We start from the raw sequence: 20,806 nt of genomic DNA, 5'->3' as shown, positions 1-20,806 counted from the left end.
ACCGGCATAATAAATGTGAGTTCTCCAACTCCCCGAGTGTGGTGCTTATTTTCTCGAGTACTGGTTTCTGAATCATGTGAGACATGACGATTATATTCAGTTGAAAAGAAAGAAAGAAAGAAAGTCTTTTGAGAGGGTGATGGACCTTGGAAAAACACACATTTCCATGATCAGTGATGGAGGCAGAATATCAATAGCATATAATATGAAAAGATTTGAATACAAGAAATTATGTTCACAGAACAATCCAAGAGTGGAAGTTAGAATATCTGTAAAGATATAGTCAGATATTAGGTACAAAGATAGGGCCTCAAAGCAGAGGACTCACTGCCAGTCTGACTCGTTTGGGCTTAATTTGCTAGTCAGTGGAAATCTGGAGCTGCTCTAGTAGAACAGTAAAGTGATCAAGAGTTTATGGAAGCTGCATTCACAAGACAATTCACCAGACAATTACAGGCTGATGAAATCAACAAGAAATTATTAGAAAGCTGTTTTGATAACTCAAGGAGAACGGGTGAAGAACCTGACCATGGGTAATAAATGTGCAAAAAGATACCAGGGTTGGTTTCAAGAGATGGGCAGTGGTAGAAACCTAATCTCCTGGTCTTTAAAATAAGCAGAGGTAATTAAATATTGCTCAAGGAGCACAGGAGGAAGACAGAAAAGAGAGATCTTACTTTTCATTTTCCACAGTAATACTCTTTAGCTGTCTTCTGATTGTCCTTCACCTGGGATGCCTCGGAGCAAACAGCCACCCTCAGCACAATAGACACATGCTCAGAGCCCTTCAGTTCCCATAGACCAACCCACTGAACAGACACTCCTGTTTTTGTCTTTGGGTATGTCTCAGAGGGCTTTCCTGGTGGCTTAGACTGTAAAGAATCCTACTTGATTCCCCAGTCCCATTTTCTTTTGACTCTTTTGAATCTCCATATTTCATTAAGTAAATTAGCTTCTACTTACAAAGTTTTCTTCTCTCACAAGCCACACAAAATGGGTGTTGATTTGCTATGTTGTCATCCGTGTGAAAGAGAACAGAAGACAAGAGACTCATCTACATTATTGCCCAAGTCTTCAAGAAAAAAGTTTCCATTTTCCTGTCTGCTAAAAATACAGTTCTTTTGAAGACAACTTGTAAAACACAAAATGACAATTTGACAAAAAAATTGTTAATTCCACGTCTATTAAGATTTTTGTAATAGGAACAGTATTTGTAAATGAAAGCAATCATGAAAATTTATGCTTTCTCATGTTAATATACAAAATAAAATGGACATCAAGACATAGGAAATAAGTGACTGTTCCATATGCCCATATACATTTATCCTCATGCTTCCCAGGAGTCCAAGGTGTCAACTCCTTTGTAAAACATCTTCAGGTACCTTTCTTCACAAAGATTCCTTTCAGGTTTTACTCAGAGAGTAGAATATACCACAAATCTCTCTGCTTCTCATTATTTATTCCTTCCAGACTCTGAAGCCTGTCTCTGGAGATCTCAACCCCAGGAGCAATGGAAGCAATTAATAAGCATCATACAGACTCAAGAACGTTTCATCTTCAGTGATGATCAAACTGGAGATAAAAACCCCATGCGTGTGCACACGCTTATATGTAGACTCACGTGCAAACACACGTACGTGCAAACACACACACCCAAGTGTTCTAGGCTCACACATTATTGCCCCCTCAAGAGCTGTGTCTCCTAACTTTATAAATTACTTCTTAGCTAACAAAGGTTTTTGACATGATATGTACCATTACCTTCAACCTTTGTTAGACCTAGAGTTTCCCATTCTTGTGGTCCAAATGCAATTTAAAGATCTCATCCACTAAATCCAAAATGAGCCTGTTAAGTATTAAAACAGGAAAAAGGAGTCCAGAAGGGTGGTGGCTAAAAGACAAAGAAGGGAAAGGCCCCCAAACAAAGGAAGGTCCAAGGACCAGAGTGAGGACCTCAGGGAAAACAAACAGCACTCCTGGCTAGCTCAATCTACATAGGGCAGACCCAGGGGGAGGAGAAAAACATATAAAAAGAGGAGCCAAAGGACTGGGGGTCTCTCTCTTTCTCTTCAGTCTTTTGGGTCGGCATTCCATCACAGCTCAAGGATGTATTTTCCTTTATTTTCTAAATAAAACTGAGCTGTAACACTGATCTGTCCAAGAGCTGTGACACGGTCTATCCGAGGGCTGTAATGTTGGTCCATCACTTCAAATTTTTGTTGTGATGAGACAGAACTGAGGAAATCACACACACACACACAAGCCTATCCCACAGAGCTGTCTCTATTCCTTACAAAACTCCTTATTTCCACATATAGGTCAAACAAGATAGGTATTGGTCAACCAAGAAGTTGAGACATTAATTGTATCAGTTCAGTTCAGTTCAGTCACTCAGTCCTGTCCATAACTGCAACAAATCCATTTTCTCTTCTTCAACTCAACAGTTTTTTTCAAAGCCTTCCTTGCAGCATAGGTGTGCATACTTGTTATGATGTATTTAAAGCTGATGTGCAATACTTCAGGCCTTACCCATACAAAATCCTTGACGATCTCTGATGTGATTGAGCATGTTGACCCAAGAAACTGAGTTTTGAAGATGGCAAAGCCCAAGATGGAAAAACCTAAGTTCCAGAATCATCACATGAAGAACAGTCTCCTGTGGAGTAGGAATACCTGTTTGGGATTTAAATGAGTAGTAAATAAACATCTTTCAAGCGACCCACTACAAAAGAACTTTGTTTGGAGAACCAAAATGTAACTGACTGAATCAAATATTTATATTTTGATAAATATATAAAGAAATCAATCCATGGTTGACTATGTGAAATGAAAATATCTCCTGCCATGTTAATAAACAAGAAATGTCACAGCCTATTTCTTCAAAATGTGAATCTGACCTCAAAATGTGAAATCAGTTCAGTCGCTCAGTTGTGTCTGACTCTTTGTGACTCCGTGGACTGCAGCACGCCAGGCCTCCCTGTGAATAAGGACTCCTAAAATTGTAATCCAGAAAATGCTGCCACCCTTACAATGATTGCTGAGGTGCGGGTAGGGGTGCTGGGGGGCAGGGGAAATGCAAGAAGCAAGTTGAACCAGGAAGCAGGATTGGCCTGGGATAGCTGAGGTGCATATGAAAGGAATGAATTCAGTGAGCCCAGAGGCTTGCCTCTTCCCATACATAGAATGCTTTCAAACTGCCTGCTCCCTTTGTTCCCCTCCTGCCTGTCTCCTGAGCTCTGAGTCCTAAACATTCCCACCAAATAAAATAACTGTCTTCTTTCAGGTTGTGGCTATATTTTTTAAGCCGACAACTGTATCATAGTGTATATATGTACAGAATAATTCCATCCAACTTTCTAATTTACCATAACAGGGAGAAATTAAGGAAACTGTATATGAAAAACAAATCCAGAAAAACAAAAATTTTGAGTCATACAGTGAATATATTTTAAATTTTGGTCACATTGCCCTCCAAAAAGTTCCAGGACTTTCTTCATTAACGTTACCTTTCCCTCTGTTCTTAGCACCAAAGCTGTGTACTGTGCTGCTAGCCTGTTTCTTCAAACCAGACTTTATAAATAAGTGTAGCAACACTATTTCATGCCTCCAGTGTGATGATCTATGTCGACGTCAACTGAGAGAACATGAACATACCCTTAAGTCTATCTTTTCCTCTAAGGTGACCCAATGGCTACCATTCAAACATTCTAGATCCTCAAGAACACAGAGCTAGTGATCCCCCCAAATAAAGACCTGGGGAACTGTATTAACTATTCACAAGCCATTATAGAACCAAGGCAATTCTCATGCTATTTCAATGTGCACGCATTGGGGGTATATGATCCTTCAGAACTCATTGGATCTGTTACTAACTTGACTCTGTAACACTCTGAGACATCAGCAGTATTTTTAAGGGGAATTGTGAAATTCTCAGAAGATTGAGATAATGAAATTAATTTGAATTCATCTTCTCCTTAAAGTTAACCTGATAGCTTATGACATACTTGGTGAGAGAAGAAGCTGTTTTTTGGCATTAAACAGAATAATACCTAAACTTAAAGATGCCAGATTTTCTAAAATGCAAATCTTGTCATCTCTTTTGCTTTCTATCCCTATATATTTCCTTCCCACCTATGGGATCAAGTTCAACATCTTTAGCATATCTAACTTTCTGCATGTTTAAGTTCATCTCCTTTCAGGAGCCCCACACTCACTGTGTAATTCAGTTATATATTAGGAATGTTCTATATGCTTCTTTTACTGTTTGTAACATTACCAACCACCATCATTCCCTGACTTCTATCTAGAAAACTTCCAACTCATCATTCAAAACTCAGCTGAAACATCAGCTTCTCTGTGAGCACTTTTCTGGCACTTCCCACCTACACCCCCAAACCTGTACTCTTAGTCCAACACTGCTCTGTGCTCTGGCACCTTATGCATTCCTCTCTCTCAACAATTTTTTTTTAAATTGAATTGTTAACACATCTGTGGCCCCACAAGTCAAGAGTTCCTCCAGAACACCTATGCATCTCAATGTCAAATGTACTACTTAGAACATTTAGACCTCTTAGTTCTTTGTATAAAAAGGCATATCCTCTGGTCTATATACCACCATCAGCAAGACTAAAGAGGAGGCCGTAAACTCTTGCATCTCCTAATAAGTTAGCCTCTTCTCCCTCCCTACCAACCCCTTTCTACAACCATCACTGTGGGAAACATCAATACAATTCCACTGTGCTATTTTTCTCAAAGTGGCCCTGACCTGACTTTACTGGCAGCCCTCCTTGTCTCTTTTGCCACTTCAAGGTTTTTATTCCTCTCTCTTCTCTAAAAGTTATGTTTTGAATTTCAGCCTCCCTTCAGAGGAAGAGGACAAAGAGGAAGGGAGAGTAAAGAAAACACAATAAGTCATTTATCTAAAGTTACTTATGAAAGCTCCTAACCTCCTAATCTTAACTTACCACACTTCCACCCACTTTCATTACAAAGGAGGATGCAGGAAGCCAAGAGCTACACTGTCTAATATGGTAACCACTAGCTATATGTGGCTACTGAGCACCCGAAATGTGAATCCAAGCTGAAACATGCTGTTAATGTATATAAAATTCACCCCAGTTTGCAGGATGAAAAAAATGAATGCAAGATATCTGGTTAATAATTTTACATTGACTACATGTTGAAATGATGTTTTAGGCTGATAGATTATTAAAATGAAATTTACTCTTTCTTTTTAATGTGGTAACTAGAAAAATGTACCTTATGCATGTTGTTTGCGTGTGTGGCCCACCTATTTCTATTGGACAGCTCTGCTTTAGCCTTACGTGTCCTGAGAATAGAAACAGAGGAGGCGCTCTCTTCCTCCTTGAACTCATACACATCAAAACTGTGGCTCACAGTGGAGGAGGGTGAATCCAGTTGGCTCAGGTAGGAAGTATTTCTGAGATTCAACACAGGCTCTGCCTGGGATACCTGAAGAGTGGGTAACACTGGGCAGCCTCAGAGAAAATTCTTTCAGGTGTCAAGAGTTTGCACATCTCAGGTGGACTTGCCCTTACATACCTATCTCAGATGCAAAATTATTCCTTTCTTTAAAGTTATTCCTGGTCAGTTAGTACAGTGTCTAACAATTATGTGCACAAAGGGTGAAAGAAATTCCTGAGGCGGAAATCTACATTTGGAAGAAGGGGAGAGACTTCCTTGCTCTGTCCTCCAAGGTGCCCTTTTGGTTTACTCTTTGATGACAAAAGGGCACCTTGAAGGACAAAGCACAATTAGAGTTGGGGAGTGGAGATGTAGTCATGATTTCAAGGGAAATATCCTACCCTTTGGGCTTCCCAGGTGAAACTAGTGGTAAAGAACCCTCCTGCCAATGCAGGAGACATAAAAGAAATGGGTTCAATCCCTGGATCAGGAAGATCCCGTGGAGGAGGGCATGGTAACCCACTCCAGTATTTTCGCCTGGAGAATCCCATGGACAGAGGAGATGGGTAGGCTATACAGTTCATAGGGTTGCAAACAGTTGGACATGCCTGAAGAAACTTAGCATGTTTGCATGCATCCTACCCTTAGTAGCTTTTTCTACTGAGAAAAAGTTGTAACAGCAACATCATGGAAGAAAATAAAGACAAGGTTGCAGCTGCAGAGACTGCCAGAAAAAGCATACAGTGGAAGTGTGAATCAATAATAATAAAATACAGAAAAATTGACACTGGTAGTATGCCTTGCATTTTTAAGTTATTTTTAACTATGGTAAGATACACATAATGTGACACATTACAATTAATTTTTTTAGTGTACAGTTCTGTGGCATTAAATACATTCACATTGTTGAGCAACAATTACCACCATTCAATCTATAACTTTTTTCTTCCAAAACTGAAACTCTAGATTCATTAAACAACAATTCCCCATTTCCTTACCCCAAGCTGGTGGTGACCACTATTCTAGTTTCTGTCTCTATCAGTTTGACTACTCCAGGAAACTTCTATAAATGGAGTCATACAGCATTTGTCGTTTTGTGATTGGTCTATCCATGTTTCTGCATGTTTCAGAATTTCCACTCTTTATTAGGTTGAATAAATATCACACTGTATGTATATCACATTTTTTTCATTCATTCATCCATTGATGAGCATTTGAGTTGCTTTCATCTTTTGATCATACTTTGGTATGATCAAACACTTTACAGATATTTTTAAATGATCTTTCATTTGGTCCATATGGGCTCTTAATCGCTTCAGTCATGTCCAAGACTGTGCAACTCTATGGACTGTAGCCTGCTAGGCTCCTCTCTCCATGGGATTCTCCAGCAAGTATACTGTAGTGAGTTGCCATTTTCTTCTCTAGGGGATCTTCCCAACCCAGGGACTGAACCTTTGTCTCTCACATATCCTGCACTGGCAGGCAGGTTCTTTACCACTAGTGCCACCTGGGTAGCCATTGATCCACATAAAACCCCCCAAAAATATTCTTTTAAAAATTTGGAGTGAAAGCTTCTTGCTGAGGCAGAACCAGAAGACAGTCCTCATCAATTTTGTCCAACAGATAATTATTATTATTTTCATAAGACAAGGAAATGTAGGGGAGTATGCCAAAAAATTCTCCTCTTGATTTGCACTTACGCAGACTTCTTTTGAAGTTCAAAACTTGTTTTAAATAGGCACTTTTTCTTTATATAAAATAAAAGAATTATAATTTAAAAGATAAGAACCATAAAATTCATAGAAGAAAACACAGGCAGAACACTCTTACCATAAATCATAAAAGCATCTTTTTGGGATCTGTGACTTACAGCAAAGGAAACAAAAGCAAAAATAAATAAATAGGACCTAATAAAACATAAAACTTTTGTATAGCAAAGGAAACCATTGACAAAAGATAAACACAACCTACTGTATGGTAGAAAATATTTGCAAATGATATGACCAACAAAGCAATTAAAATCCAAAATATATAAACAGCTCATACAACTCAATTTCAAAAAACATCAACCTGATTAAAAATGGACAGAAGACGTGAATAGTCATTTTTCCAAGATGATATCTAGGTGGCCAACAGGTAGATGAAAAGGTACTCAGCACCACTAATCATCAGAGAAAGGCAAATCAAAAAAACAAATGAGACATCTTTTCATACTTAACAACATGGCCACCATCAAAAAGTCTAGAAACAAAAATGTTGGCAAACATATAGACAAAAAGAACGTTTGTATGCTGGTGGTGGGACTGTAAATTGGTGCAACCAATTTGGAAAACACTTTGACAAAAAGTAGAACTACCATCAGTTCAGTCGCTCAGTCCTGTCCGACTCTGCGGCCCCATGAATGGCAGCACGCCAGGCCTCCCTGTCCATCACCAACTCCCGGAGTTCACTCAAACTCAGGTCCATTGAATTGGTGATGCCATCCAGCCATCTCATTCTCTGTCGTCCCCTTCTCCTCCTGCCCCCAATCCCTCCCAGCATCACAGTCTTTTCCAGTGAGTCAACTCTTCCCATGAGGTGGCCAAAGTATTGGAGTTTCAGCTTTAGCATCAGTCATTCCAACGAACACCCAGGACTGATCTCCTTGAGAATGGACTGGTTGGATCTCCTTGCAGTCCAAGGGACTCCCAAGAGTCTTCTCCAACACCACAGTCCAAAAGCATCAATTCTTTGGCAATCAGCTTTCTTCACAGTCCAACTCTCACATCCATACATGACCACTGGAAAAACCATAGCCTTGACTAGACGGACCTTGGTTGGCAAAGTAATGTCTCTGCTTTTTCATATGCTGTCTAGGTTGGTCATAACTTTCCTTCCAAGGAGTAAGCGTCTTTTAATTTCATGGCTGCAATCAGCATCCGTAGTGATTTTGGAGCCCAAAAAAATAAAGTCTGACACTGTTTTGCCATCTATTTCCCATGAAGTGATGGGACCAGATGCCATGATCTCAGTTTTCTGAATGTTGAGCTTTAAGCCAACTTTTTCACTCTCCTCTTTCAACAATTCCATTCCTTGGTATATATTTGATGAAAAAGAAAATGTTAATTAGAAAAGATATACGCAACCCAATGTTCATAGCAGCATTTTTTCAGTAGCCAAAATGTGGAAGCAACCTTAGTGTCTATCAACAGATGAATGGATAAAGAAGATGAATATTCTATGTATGCTACTGCTGCTGCTAAGTCGCTTCAGTCGTGTCCGACTCTGTGCAACCCCACAGACAGCAACCCACCAGGCTTCCCCGTCCCTGGGATTCTCCATGCAAGAACACTGAATATACATATACCTAAAATGTGTGCATGCTGCGTGTTCAATCAATCATGTCTGACTCTTTGCAACCCTATGGACTGTAGCCCACCAAGTTCCTCTGTCTGTAGGATTCTCCAGTCAAGAATATTGGAGTGGGTTGCCATTTCCTCCTCCAAGGGATTTTCCCAACCCAGGCACTCAGCCTGCATCCCCTACTTCTCCTGCATTGCCAGGAAGATCCTTTAGCACTGAGCCACCTGGGATTCCTTAATGGAATATTACTTAACCATAAAAAATAATGAAATCCTGCCATTTGCTACAACATTGATGGACTGGAGGGTATTATGCTCAGTCTAATAAGTCAGACAGAGAGAGACAAATACTGTATGTTATCACCTATATGTGGAATCTAAAAACAAGCAAATGAATATAACAAAACAGAAACAGACTCACAGATACAGAGAACAAACTAGTGGTTACCAGTAGAGAGAGAAGGAAGGGCAGACAGGCACAACAGGAGATTAAGAGATACCAACAATTATGTATTAAATAAGCTTCAAAGACATATTGCACAACGTAGGCAACTATAGTTGCTATTTTACAATAACTTTAAATTGAGCATTATCTATAAAAATATTGAATTACTGCTTTGTGTAGCTAAAATAATATAAAACTGCATATCAACTATACTTTAATAATAAAAATAATAATTTTTTAAGTTTGGGAAAAAAGAAACTGCTGAAACTCATACTTGGCAACAATAAATAAGGATAAATTTTGGTACAATTTTTATTGATAATAATATATTACCAACATTATAATAAAATATTTATTGAGTGCCAAGCACTGTTACAAATGTTTTCATATATTAACTCACTCAATCTCCAACACTCTTTAATGGGGATATGATTTAACTTCGTCTTCTCCAGTTAAAATTAGGAAAACAGATAAATAACTAGTCACTCAATCAGTAAATAATAGAAAAGACTTTGAATTTTAAGAAATTCTCCTCTGGAAATATTTATTTTAGATCTAGTAACATTTATTACTTTTAAGTATAGTTTTCCTTGACTCTTTACAACAGTCCTAAAAAGTTAGGACTGTTTAGCTCACCAAAGTGTCCCATTCAGGAGTTATTTCTAAAGTTTACCCATAATTTTCTTCAGAGCAACCTTCATCTCCTCATTCCTGACGCTGCAGATCAGAGGATTTAAAAGTGGAGTTGCACTTGAGCACAACATGGTCAGGAACTTCTGCAGCCCCGGCTGACCGGCTCCCCTGGGCTTACACACAGCATTGAGACTGAGCCGTGAGAAGGAACACAGCTGTCAGGTGGGAGGTGCGTGTGGAGAAGCTCTTCTCCCATGTGAGCCTTTGGGGACCTGAGCCACAGCTCGAAGTCCCAGAGTGCAGGACACAAGAGTGCGGAACCAAGTGACGAATGTGATCCCAGCACTGAAAGTGCTGCAAGTCAGAGCTGTCCTGGGGACAGGGACACATGATATGGCCAGCATCGCCCCAAGATCACAGAGGGAGTGATCAATGACATTTGAACCACAGAACGGAACTTGGGAGATAAGAGCAGCAGGTGTAACTAACCATAAGAATCCACCCACCCAGGAAGCAGACACAAGGGTTCCACAGACTTTCCTGGTCATTATGGTTGGGTAGTGCAATGGACGGCAGATGGCAACATATCTGTCAAATGCCATAAGGGCCAGGAAGAAGAGTTCTGTGGCACAAAGAGGGAGGAAGATGTGGAACTGTAGGATACAGCCATGATAGGAGATGGTCTTGGTCTTGGATAGGAAGTTGAACAACATGCTGGGCACATTGGAATGGATGTAGCAGATCTCCAGGAATGAGAAGTTGGCCAATAAAATATACATGGGAGTGTGGCGTTGCTGGTCCCACCACACAGCACAGATAATAGCACTGCTGCCCAACAAGGTCAAGAGGTAGATGATGGAGAATAAAACAAAAAGGAGAATCTCTATTTCTTGGCTACACAAGAAACCCAGCAGGATGAATTCATGAAAGGTAGCAGTGACACTCTTGTTATGCAAAACATGCATTTTCCTCTAACCTGTAATGTGCACAGACATAAACAGAAGTGCATGTTAAGGGTCTGTTTTATTCAGTTTTTCATGCCTCAATTTCTCATTGGAAGTAAGTGGCATTATAAGTAGAGAATAAACTGGAATATCAGTATTTAGTCAATATGAATAATTTTTCTCAAAATAACATTGATATAAAACAGAATAGCACCACTGATAATATTACTTAAATATTACTTCACTTTAAATAGTTCTTCTAGAACATTTTCTTCCAATTTTAGCCTGTAAGAAAAACAGAGATAGAAATGAATCATTAAACACCTTAACTGGCCACCTTTGTTTAACTCAAGTAGCACTAATAAGCTTCAGAAATGTAGTCATTAAATGTCACTGCTACCATTAAGCTGGACGTGGATTATCTATCGTTTTGATAATCACTACAAGGTCCATAAGCTCTCCTCCCTATTTAACTAAAATACTATAGACTCTTGGTAAATCAAATAAATACACTAATTTATTTATGCTTCCATTTTTAAAAAACTTACATTCCCAATTGATTATGTGAAAAATACACCTTGCTTTAAAAATTACCGTTATGTTATATAAGTACGGACTTCCATGATAGCTCAGTTGTTAACAAATCTGCCTGTAATGCAGGAGACCCCGGTTCAATTCCTGGATCAGGAAGATCCTCTGGAGAAGGTTTAGGCTATCCACTCCAGTATTCTGGCCTGGAGAGTTCCATGGACTACAGTCCATGGGGTCACAAAGAGTCGGACACGACTGAGCAACTTTCACTTTCACTTATATGGGTATAATAGCCAGAGAAGTTTGAACCTAGAGGTTTTTCAGAAGCTATGAATTGACAACAAAGAAAGCAAAATATGGAGGTTACACTACTAAGTTAGAGGCTGTGCTGTGCTTAATCGGTCAGTTATGTCCAACTCTTTGCAACCCCATGGACTGCAGCCTAACAGGCTCCTCTGTCCTTAGGGATTCTCCAGGCAAGAACACTGGAGGGGATTGCCATGCCCTCCTCCAGGGGATCTTCCCAACCCAGGGATTGAACCCAGGTCTCCTGCATTGCACTGTTTCTTTACCGACTGAGCCACCAGGGAAGCACAGGGATATAAAATGAAAGAGAGTTCATAAATAACCGGAGGTTAATTCAACAATTCCCAGTCTAAATTAAGGAATATAGCATGTGCTTTAAAATATTTAAATTGTTTTAATTTAATTCCAATTATCCTCTGTGGAGTGCCCTTCATTCACATTTGCTATGCACTTTCAGTTCCATTTGCAAAGTTTGCTAGTCTACTATTTTTAAAAATCATATCATATACTTTAGCTTTTAGTTAGAATAGATTTTCAATCCACTTATTTTTCTTTCCTTATTAATTTATACTATTTTCCCTCAATTTTCATTTTAAATATATAGGGTTTAGTTTAAAAATAATAATAATAAATAAAGGAAGGGCTCAACATTTTAATGCTTCCGAAGTGCAAAGTCAAAGTGACTGTTTAAGAAGGCAATGTAAGTTGTATCACAGTTTAATTTTAAAAAAAGAATAAAGAATCAGAATTCAAGAGGGCTATAATGAAGTCCTGGATCTTTTAAAAACAGTATTTATAACCTGGGACAAGTGACTCTCTCTTTCTCTCTCTCTGCTTCAATATCTGCATCTGCAAAATCAGAGTAATATCTAGGTTGCTTCCATGTATTATTGTAAATAGTGTTGCGATGAACACTGGGGTACATATGTCTTTTTCAGTTGCGGTTTCCTCAGAGTATATGCTCAGTGGTGGGACTGTTGGGTCTTACGGTAGTTATTTTTATTCCTAGTTATTTAAAGAATCTCCATACTATTCTCCATGTATCAAATTACATTCCCATTAACAATGCAAGAGAGTTCCCATTTCTTCACACTCTCTCCAGGATTTAATGTTTGTAGATTTTTTGATGATGGTCAATCTGACTGCGGTTAGGTGATACCTCATTGTAGTTTTCATGTGCATTTCTCTATTAATAAGTGATGTTGAACATCTTTTCATATGTGTATTAGCCATCTGTATATCTTCTTTGGAGAAATGTCTGTTTAGGTCTTCTGCTCACTTTTTGATTGGGTTGTTTGTTTTTCTGGTATTGAACTGCATGAGCTGCTTTGTATATTTTGGAGGTTAATCCTATATATACAATGGACTATTCAGTTCAGTCACTCAGTTGTTTCCGACTCTTTGTGACCCCATGAATTATAGCATGCCAGGCCTCCCTGTCCATCACCAACTCCCGGAGTTCACTTAAACTCACGTCCATCAAGTTGGTGATGCCATCCAGCCATCTCCTCTCTGTCGTCCCCTTCTCCTCCTGCCCCCAATCCCTCCCAGCATCAGAGTCTTTTCCAGTGAGTCAGCTCTTCCCATGAGGTGGTCAAAGTATTGGAGCTTCAGCTTCAGCATCAGTCATTCCAATGAACACCCAGGACTGATCTCCTTGAGAATGGACTGGTTGGATCTCCTTGCAGTCCAAGGGACTCCCAAGAGTCTTCTCCAACACCACAGTCCAAAAGCATCAATTCTTCGGCAATCAGCTTTCTTCACAGTCCAACTCTCACATCATACATGACCACCAGAGAAACCAAGGCCTTGAATAGATGGACATTGGTTGGCAAAGTAATGTCTCTGCTTTTTAATATGCTATCTAGGTTGGTCATAACTCTCCTTCCAGGAATAAGCGTCTTTTAATTTCATGGCTGCAGTCAGCATCTGCAGTGATTTTGGAGCCCCAAAAAATAAAGTCTGACACTGTTTCCACTGTTTTGCCATCTATTTCCCATGAAGTGATGGGACCAGATGCCATGATCTAAGTTTTCTGAATGTTGAGCTTTAAGCCAACTTTTTCACTCTCCTCTTTCACTTTCATCAAGAGGCTTTTGAGTTCCTCTTCACTTTCTGCCATAAGGGTGGTGTCATCTGCCTATCTGAGATTAATATTCCTCCCAGAAAACTTGATTCCAGCTTGTGCTTCTTCCAGCCCAGCGTTCCTCATGATGTACTCTGCAAATAAGTTAAATAAGCAAGGTGACAATATACATCCTTGACGTACTCCTTTTCCTATGTGGAACCAGTCTGTTGTTCCATGGTCAATTCTAACTGTTGCTTCCTGACCTGCATACAGGTTTCTCAAGAGGCAGGTCAGGTGGTTGGGTACTCCTATCTCTTTCAGAATTTTCCACAGTTTGTTGTGATCCACACAGTCAAAGGCTTTGGCATAATCAATGAAGCAGAAATAGATGTTTTTCTGGAACTCTCTTGCTTTTTCCATGATCCAGCGGATGTTGGCAATTTGATCTCTGCTGCCTCTGCCTTTTCTAAAACCAGCTTGAACATCACGTGAACGCGACGTTCATGGTTCACATATTGCTGAAGCCTGGCTTGGAGAATTTTGAGCATGACTTTACTAGCATGTGAGATGAGTGAAACTGTGCGGTAGTTTGAGCACTCTTTGGCATTGCCTTTCTTTGGGATTGGAATGAAGACTGACCTTTTCCAGTCCTGTGGCCACTGCTGAGTTTTCCAAATTTGCTGGCATATTGAGTGCAGCACTTTCACAGCATCATCTTTCAGGTGTTGAAATAGCTCAACTGGAATTCCATCACCTCCACTAGCTTTGTTCATAGTGATGCTCTCTAAGGCCCACTTGACTTCACATTCCAAGATGTCTGGCTCTAGGTCAGTGATCACACCATCGTGATTATGGTCGTGAATATCTTTTTTGTACAGTTCTTCTGTGTATTCTTGCCACCTCTTCTTAATATCTTCTGCTTCTGTTAGGTCCATACCATTTCTGTCCTTTATCGAGCCCATCTTTGCATGAAATATTCCCTTGGTATCTCTAATTTTCTTGAAGAGATCTCTTGTCTTTCCTATTCTGTTGTTTTCCTCTATTTATTTGCATTGATCACTGAGGAAGGCTTTCTTATCTCTCCTTGCTATTCTTTAGAACTCTGCATTCAGATGCCTATCTTTCCTTTTCTCCTTTGCTTTTCGCTTCTCTTCTTTTCACAGCTATTTGTAAGACCTCCTCAGACAGCCATTTTGCCTTTTTGCATTTCTTTTCCATGGGGATGGTCTTGGTCCCTGTCTCCTGTACAATGTCACGAACCTCCGTCCATAGTTCACCAGGCACTCTATCTATCAGATCTAGTCCCTTAAATCTATTTCTCACTTCCACTGTATAATCATAAGGGATTTGATTGAGGTCATATCTGAATGGTCTAGTGGTTTTCCCTATTTTCTTCAATTTAAGTCTGAATTTGGCAATAAGGAGTTCATGATCTGAGCCATAGTCAGCTCCTGGTCTTGCTTTTACTAACTGTATAGAGCTTCTCCATCTTTGGGTGCAGAGAATACAATCAATCTGATTTCGGTGTTGACCATCTGGTGATGTCCATGTGTAGAGTCTTCTCTTGTGTTGTTGAAAGAGGGTGTTTGCTATGACCAGTGCGTTCTCTTGGCAAAACTCTATTAGCCTTTGCCCTGCTTCATTCCACGCTCCAAGGCCAAATTAGCCTGTTACTCCAGGTGTTTCTTGACTTCCTACTTTTGCATTCCAGTCCCCTACAATGACGCGATGCCGGCTCTGAGCGTGCAGACAATGGACTATTCAGTTCAGTTCAGTTTGGTTCAGTCACTCAGTTGTGTCCGACTCTTTGCGACCCCATGAATCACAGCACACCAGGCCTCCCTGTCCATCACCAACTCCCGGAGTTCACTCAAACTCATGTCCATCGAGTCGGTGATGCCATCCAGCCATCTCATTCTCTGTTGTCCCCTCTCCTCCTGCCCCCAATCCCTCCCAGCATCAGAGTCTTTTCCAGTAAGTCAACTCTTTTCATGAGGTGGCCAAAGTATTACTTAGCCATAAATTGCATTTGAGTCAATTCTAATGAAGTGGGTGAACCTAGAGCCTATTATACAGAGTGAAGTAAATCATAAAGCAAATATCATATATTGATGGATGTATGTGGAATTAGAAAGATGGTACTGATGAACCTATTTTCAGGGCAGCAGTGGAGACACAGACATAGAGAACAGACTTATGAACACAACGGGTGAAGGAGATGGTAGGACAAATTGAGAGAGTAGCACTGAAACATGCACATTACCATATGTATAATAGATAGCCAGTGGGAATTTGTTGTATGACACAGGGAGCTCAAACCTGGTGCTCTGTGACAACCTAGAGGGGGTGGGATGGGGTGGTAGGTGGGAGGAAATTTCAGGAGGGAGGGGACATATGTCCCCTATGGCTGATTCATGTTGATATATGGGAGAAACTAGCACAATATTGAAAATTTATCCTCCAAGTAAAAATAAATAAATTTTTAAAAATCAGAGTAACAATATCTACCATGGAAATTAATGAAACATTAAATGTAACATATTCTTAAAGCACCTAGCCTAGAGTAAATAAATGTTTAGTGTGAGCTCCACTTATTGCCCTAGTTATCATAAGCAAAACATGAGCCCATTGATCTGATTCTTCCTTTAAAAGTATCTGTTTGAACCTAAAATATAGCTTCCATACACATTCTTATCTCTGAGTATTCAATCTAACAAATTATATGAGTTCAATGCACTTCTATGGTGTTAACTTATAATGGAAAAAATGTCTTAAAATCCCATCATATATAACTCAGAATGAATCTCTCAAAAATATACTCGAATTCCCAAATAGCGCATGAAATTTGCTCACTGAAATAATCACTTTAATAATTCCTTACCTTTTGAATTAAACCCCTTTTGATAATTATCTATACAATGCTTCTGTTTCTCTGATCCGCAACCTATTGGTCATTATTCTTCTTTTAGTACCTTCCACAAAGCGGTTCAGCTACAGATTTGTTAAACAGACATTTATGGGTTGCTTGAAAAAAACCACTATGAGGAAAATTTCCATTTTAGTTAAAGTTTAGAAGTCCAGGCATAACTTTATCCTTTACTGCCTTGTATATGTTAAAGCTAGGAGAGTAGAACTGGAGTTGCATCCCTTTAGTCTGGATTGATAAAGCTTTTTTCACCCAGAGAACAGCTTCAAATAATCCAGGTTTTTAAAATATTTGATAGTTAAAGAAAGACAGAGTATTCAGGAATTCTGTTCCCTCCTCTGCCTGCGATAGGATTCTTCCTTCATTCCCTCTTGGCTTCCCTCCCTTTCCCAATCTAGAATGAGTAAGAGCTAGTAACATGGACCACCCTCCTCTCCTCCAACCCGAACCTTTTCATCTTTTTCAGCATTCACTTGAATGAGCACTTTTAATAAAGGTGACAATAGACAGGACATGGTGCTACAATAATACAATACTGATCACTGAGGTGATTGTGGCCTGGATATGATTACAAGTAAAAACAGCAAGGTGATTTGGAAAGGGTGGGAAGCACTTGGAATGATGGAATGAATTTGGAGGGGATCTATGGCATAGAAAGTAATCATGTGGAAATTCTACTACTAGGAGAATAATTATACAATCAGAGGAGATATTAAATAATGAGATCTTTCAAGGAGTTATTCACAATGCAAATGACTAAAACTGGTTTAGGAATTTTTAAGACAATAAAACCTGAAGTCTGAGACATTTGAAAAATTTTTCCATAGTGGATTTCCCTGTATGTTAGGATTATTTCAAAGAGAAATGCTCATTTTCACGGCAATTTTATCAAAGAAAAAAACCCTAGGGCCTTGCCCCATCTGGCCACCTTGCACTGATAAAATACCACGCACTGAAATTCTCAATTAACTGACCACCTCAAGACATCTATTCATTCATTTAATACATAAATAATATCAATCTGTTGTGTGGAAGACAGAATAAAAGGAGGGATTCATTCACACTCACTCTGATGAGGTATGTCCAACCTCCACTAGAATTCAAGGGTCCTGTCTGCAGAAGAAGGCATACATTCCTAGCATTCAATCACTTCTGGCTTTGACAGGATTATTATTTAAGGAAAATCCATCTCTTTTTTCTCCCCTCCCCTTAATGTGTTTTCTTTCTCCTGAGGACCCACACAAAAGAAACACTGGGAGATGTCCTGATTGCCCTCTAGGGTACACAAAAATTTTTTTTAATGAGTCTTGAAAAGAAAGCAATTTGGATGCACAATCTCTGACTTACTGGAAGTATATTCCTGTGACATCTCAGACTTGTTGAGGAATATTCTGATCCTAAAAAAGCTTCACTTTATCCATAGTAAAGTTCTTCTGAGAACAACTGCTCTAGATGAGAATGGATACAGTTTGGTCAGATCAATTTCCCTGTGAGCATCACAAACTTGAAAGTAACTTGTTTTTTAACTGTTATCACAACAGATAAATGATAAATACATGAACAATGGAAAGGGGTCACATATTCCATAACCAGCACCCCTTCTTCTTTCTTCCTTTTTCTGATCTTTTGGTGACTGGCATCTGGTTGTTGATTTTTAGGGTAAAAGAATATCATGGTACCACAGCTGTTCAATTATTTTTGGCTTCTTAATAAAGACTGATGTATCAATATAAGATAATGATGAAGGAAATTGAAGAAGGCACAAGTAAATGGAAAAATATTCCATGGGTCCATGTTCATGGATCAGAAGTAATATTGTTGAAATGTTCATACTCACCAAAGCAATCTATTCAACCAAGGCATGTGTGCTCAGTCATGTCTGACTCTTTGCAGCCCCATAGACCATAGGCTCCTCTGTCCATGGGATCATCCAGACAAGAATACTGGAATGGGTTGCCATTGCCTTCTCCAGGGGATCTTCCTGACACAGAGATCAAACCTGCATCTTCTGTTTCTTCTGCTTTGGCAGGTAGGTTCTTTACCACTGAGCCACTTGGGAGGCCAATTTGCAGACTCAATGAAATCTCTCAAAATTCCAATGGTACTTTTCACAGAAATAGAAAAATCAATTCTAAAACTTGTATGGAACCACAAAAGGCACCAAAGCAATCTTAAGAAGGAAGAACACTGCTGGAGGCATCAAACTTCCTGATTTGAAACTATATTGCAAAGCTATAGTAATCAAAAGAGTATAATATTGGCATTAAAAACAAACACATTGACCAACAGAACAGCATGGAGAATCCAGAAATAAATCCATGAGTGAGTGAGTGAGTGAGTGAGTGAGTGAAGTCACTCAGTTGTGTCCAACTCTTTGCAACCCCATGGACTGTAGCCCACCAGGCTCCTCCATCCATGGGATTCTCCAGGTAAGAATACTGGAGTGGGTTGCCATTTAATATTTGACAAGGGAGTCAAGAATGCTCAGTGGAAAAAAGGCAATCTCTTCAACAAAAATTTGAGAAAATTGGATAGTCACATATAAAAGAATGAAACTAGACCCCTATCCTACACTTATCACAAAGATTAACTAAAAATGGATTGAATATTTAAACATAAGTCCTGAAGCCATAAAAACCCTAGAAGAAAACAAAAGCTTCTTGACATGGATCTTGGCAATGACTTTTCAGCTATGACACCTAAAGTATAAGCAACAAAATCAAAGACAAACATGAGGTATGATATCAGACTTAAAAGTTTCTGCACAACAAAAGTAGCAATCAACAAAATGAAAAGACAACCTATGGAATGGGAAAAAATATTTGCAAACCATATATCTGATAGTGAGTGAAAGTTGCTCAGTCGTGTCCAATTCTTTGCGACCCGATGGACTATACAGTCCATGGAATTCTCCAGGCCAGAATACTGGATTGGGTAGCATTTCCCTTCTCCAGGGGATCTTCCCAACCCAGGTCTTCTGCAATGCGGATGGATTCTTTACCAGCTGAGCCACAACGGAAGCCCAAGAATACTGGAGTGGATAGCCTATCCCTTCTCCAGCAGATCTTGCTGACCCAGAAATTGAACTGGGGTCTCCATAAGGGGTTAATATCCAAAATGTATAAAGAACTCATGAACTCAAGAGGAAAAAACAAACAATCCAATTAAAAACTGGACAAAGAACCTGAATAGGCATTTTCCCAAAGATTTATGAATGGCCAACAGGTACATGAAAAGTTACTCAAAATCACTAATCATAAAGAAATATAAATCAAAACCACAATGAGATATCACCTCACACCTGTTAGAATGGCTAGCATCAAAAAAGACAAGAGATAACAACTGCTTATCAAGTATGTAGAAAAAGGGACCTTTGTCCACTCTTGGTAAGAGTGTAAATTGGTATGCCATTATGGAAAACAGTATGAAGGTTACTCAAAAAGTTAAAAATAGAACTACCATCTAATCTAGCAAGTCTACTTCTGAGAATATATCTAATCTAACAAGTCTACTTCTGAGAATTATATATATATATTTTTGACATTGTAATTTTCCTTTAAGTAGTCTACTCTAGGGAAATGTTCTAATATTAAACAAAAATTTAAGCCCAGTGATTTTTATTGCATTATTTTAAGACCAGAACATTTTAAATAGCCTAAAAACCCTAGGGAAATGATATTAAAACAACACTCAGTATTATGCAGCTTTAATAGTATTTAAGAGAGTTTTAGTTACATGGAAAAATGCAGGCTATAAATGTAAGCAGAATACTAAGTGCTGTATGACCTCATATGTATAAATTTTTACAACAAAAAAGACCAGAGGGAATAAGCCAAGTTTTAACCTGAATTATCTGTGCTTGAAAAAATTGTGAGTAATTTTTTAGCTCCCTTAATTTTTCTGACTCTTCCAAATTTTTGTTTAAACACAAGTTACCTTGATAATCAGAATTTTAAAAAATTGCAACAGTGATACCCAGCACACAGGGTGTTGTAAGGATTAAATAAAATGAGTTAAATATAAGAATTTGTCACAGTATCTAGCATAAGATATCAATAGCAATTGTTTCCCATCTTTGACAGGTAAAGATGGAAGGTAAATAGTTTACTATTTAAGAACTCAGGCTTCACTCTCAGAGAGAACTGAATTCAGATATTGTCATCCCCATTTATTAAATGTTACAAATTA

General features: G+C 39.0%; 1 protein-coding gene and 2 pseudogenes across 3 annotated transcripts in view; 1 reads left to right on the top strand and 2 right to left on the bottom strand.

Moving 5' to 3' along the window:
• Positions 1–20,806, bottom strand: part of LOC129542138 (GTP-binding protein 10 pseudogene) — a 60,468-nt pseudogene that overhangs the window by 20,455 nt on the left and 19,207 nt on the right.
• On the bottom strand, positions 9,873–10,808 carry LOC129542142 (olfactory receptor 11G2-like; annotated as a pseudogene).
• LOC129542141 (olfactory receptor 11G2-like) overlaps positions 18,486–20,806 on the top strand; it is a 30,789-nt gene continuing 28,468 nt past the window's right edge. The window contains exon 1 of one of the 3 annotated variants that reach the window (XM_088840131.1): positions 18,486–18,647. In XM_088840131.1, coding sequence (XP_088696257.1) covers positions 18,539–18,647 — 109 coding nt within the window. In that variant the 5' untranslated portion in view covers positions 18,486–18,538. The remainder of the gene's footprint in view (positions 18,648–20,806) is intronic. The other 2 variants (XM_088840132.1, XR_016038337.1) reach the window with 2 other exon arrangements.

This window comes from Moschus berezovskii, chromosome 9, assembly GCF_049115385.1.
Source record: "Moschus berezovskii isolate FMDL1 chromosome 9, NW_MosBer_1.0, whole genome shotgun sequence".
Classification (NCBI taxonomy): Eukaryota; Metazoa; Chordata; class Mammalia; order Artiodactyla; family Moschidae; genus Moschus; species Moschus berezovskii.
The sequence above is the reverse complement of the archived record's forward strand: the minus strand, read 5'-3'. Positions and strand labels throughout refer to the sequence as shown.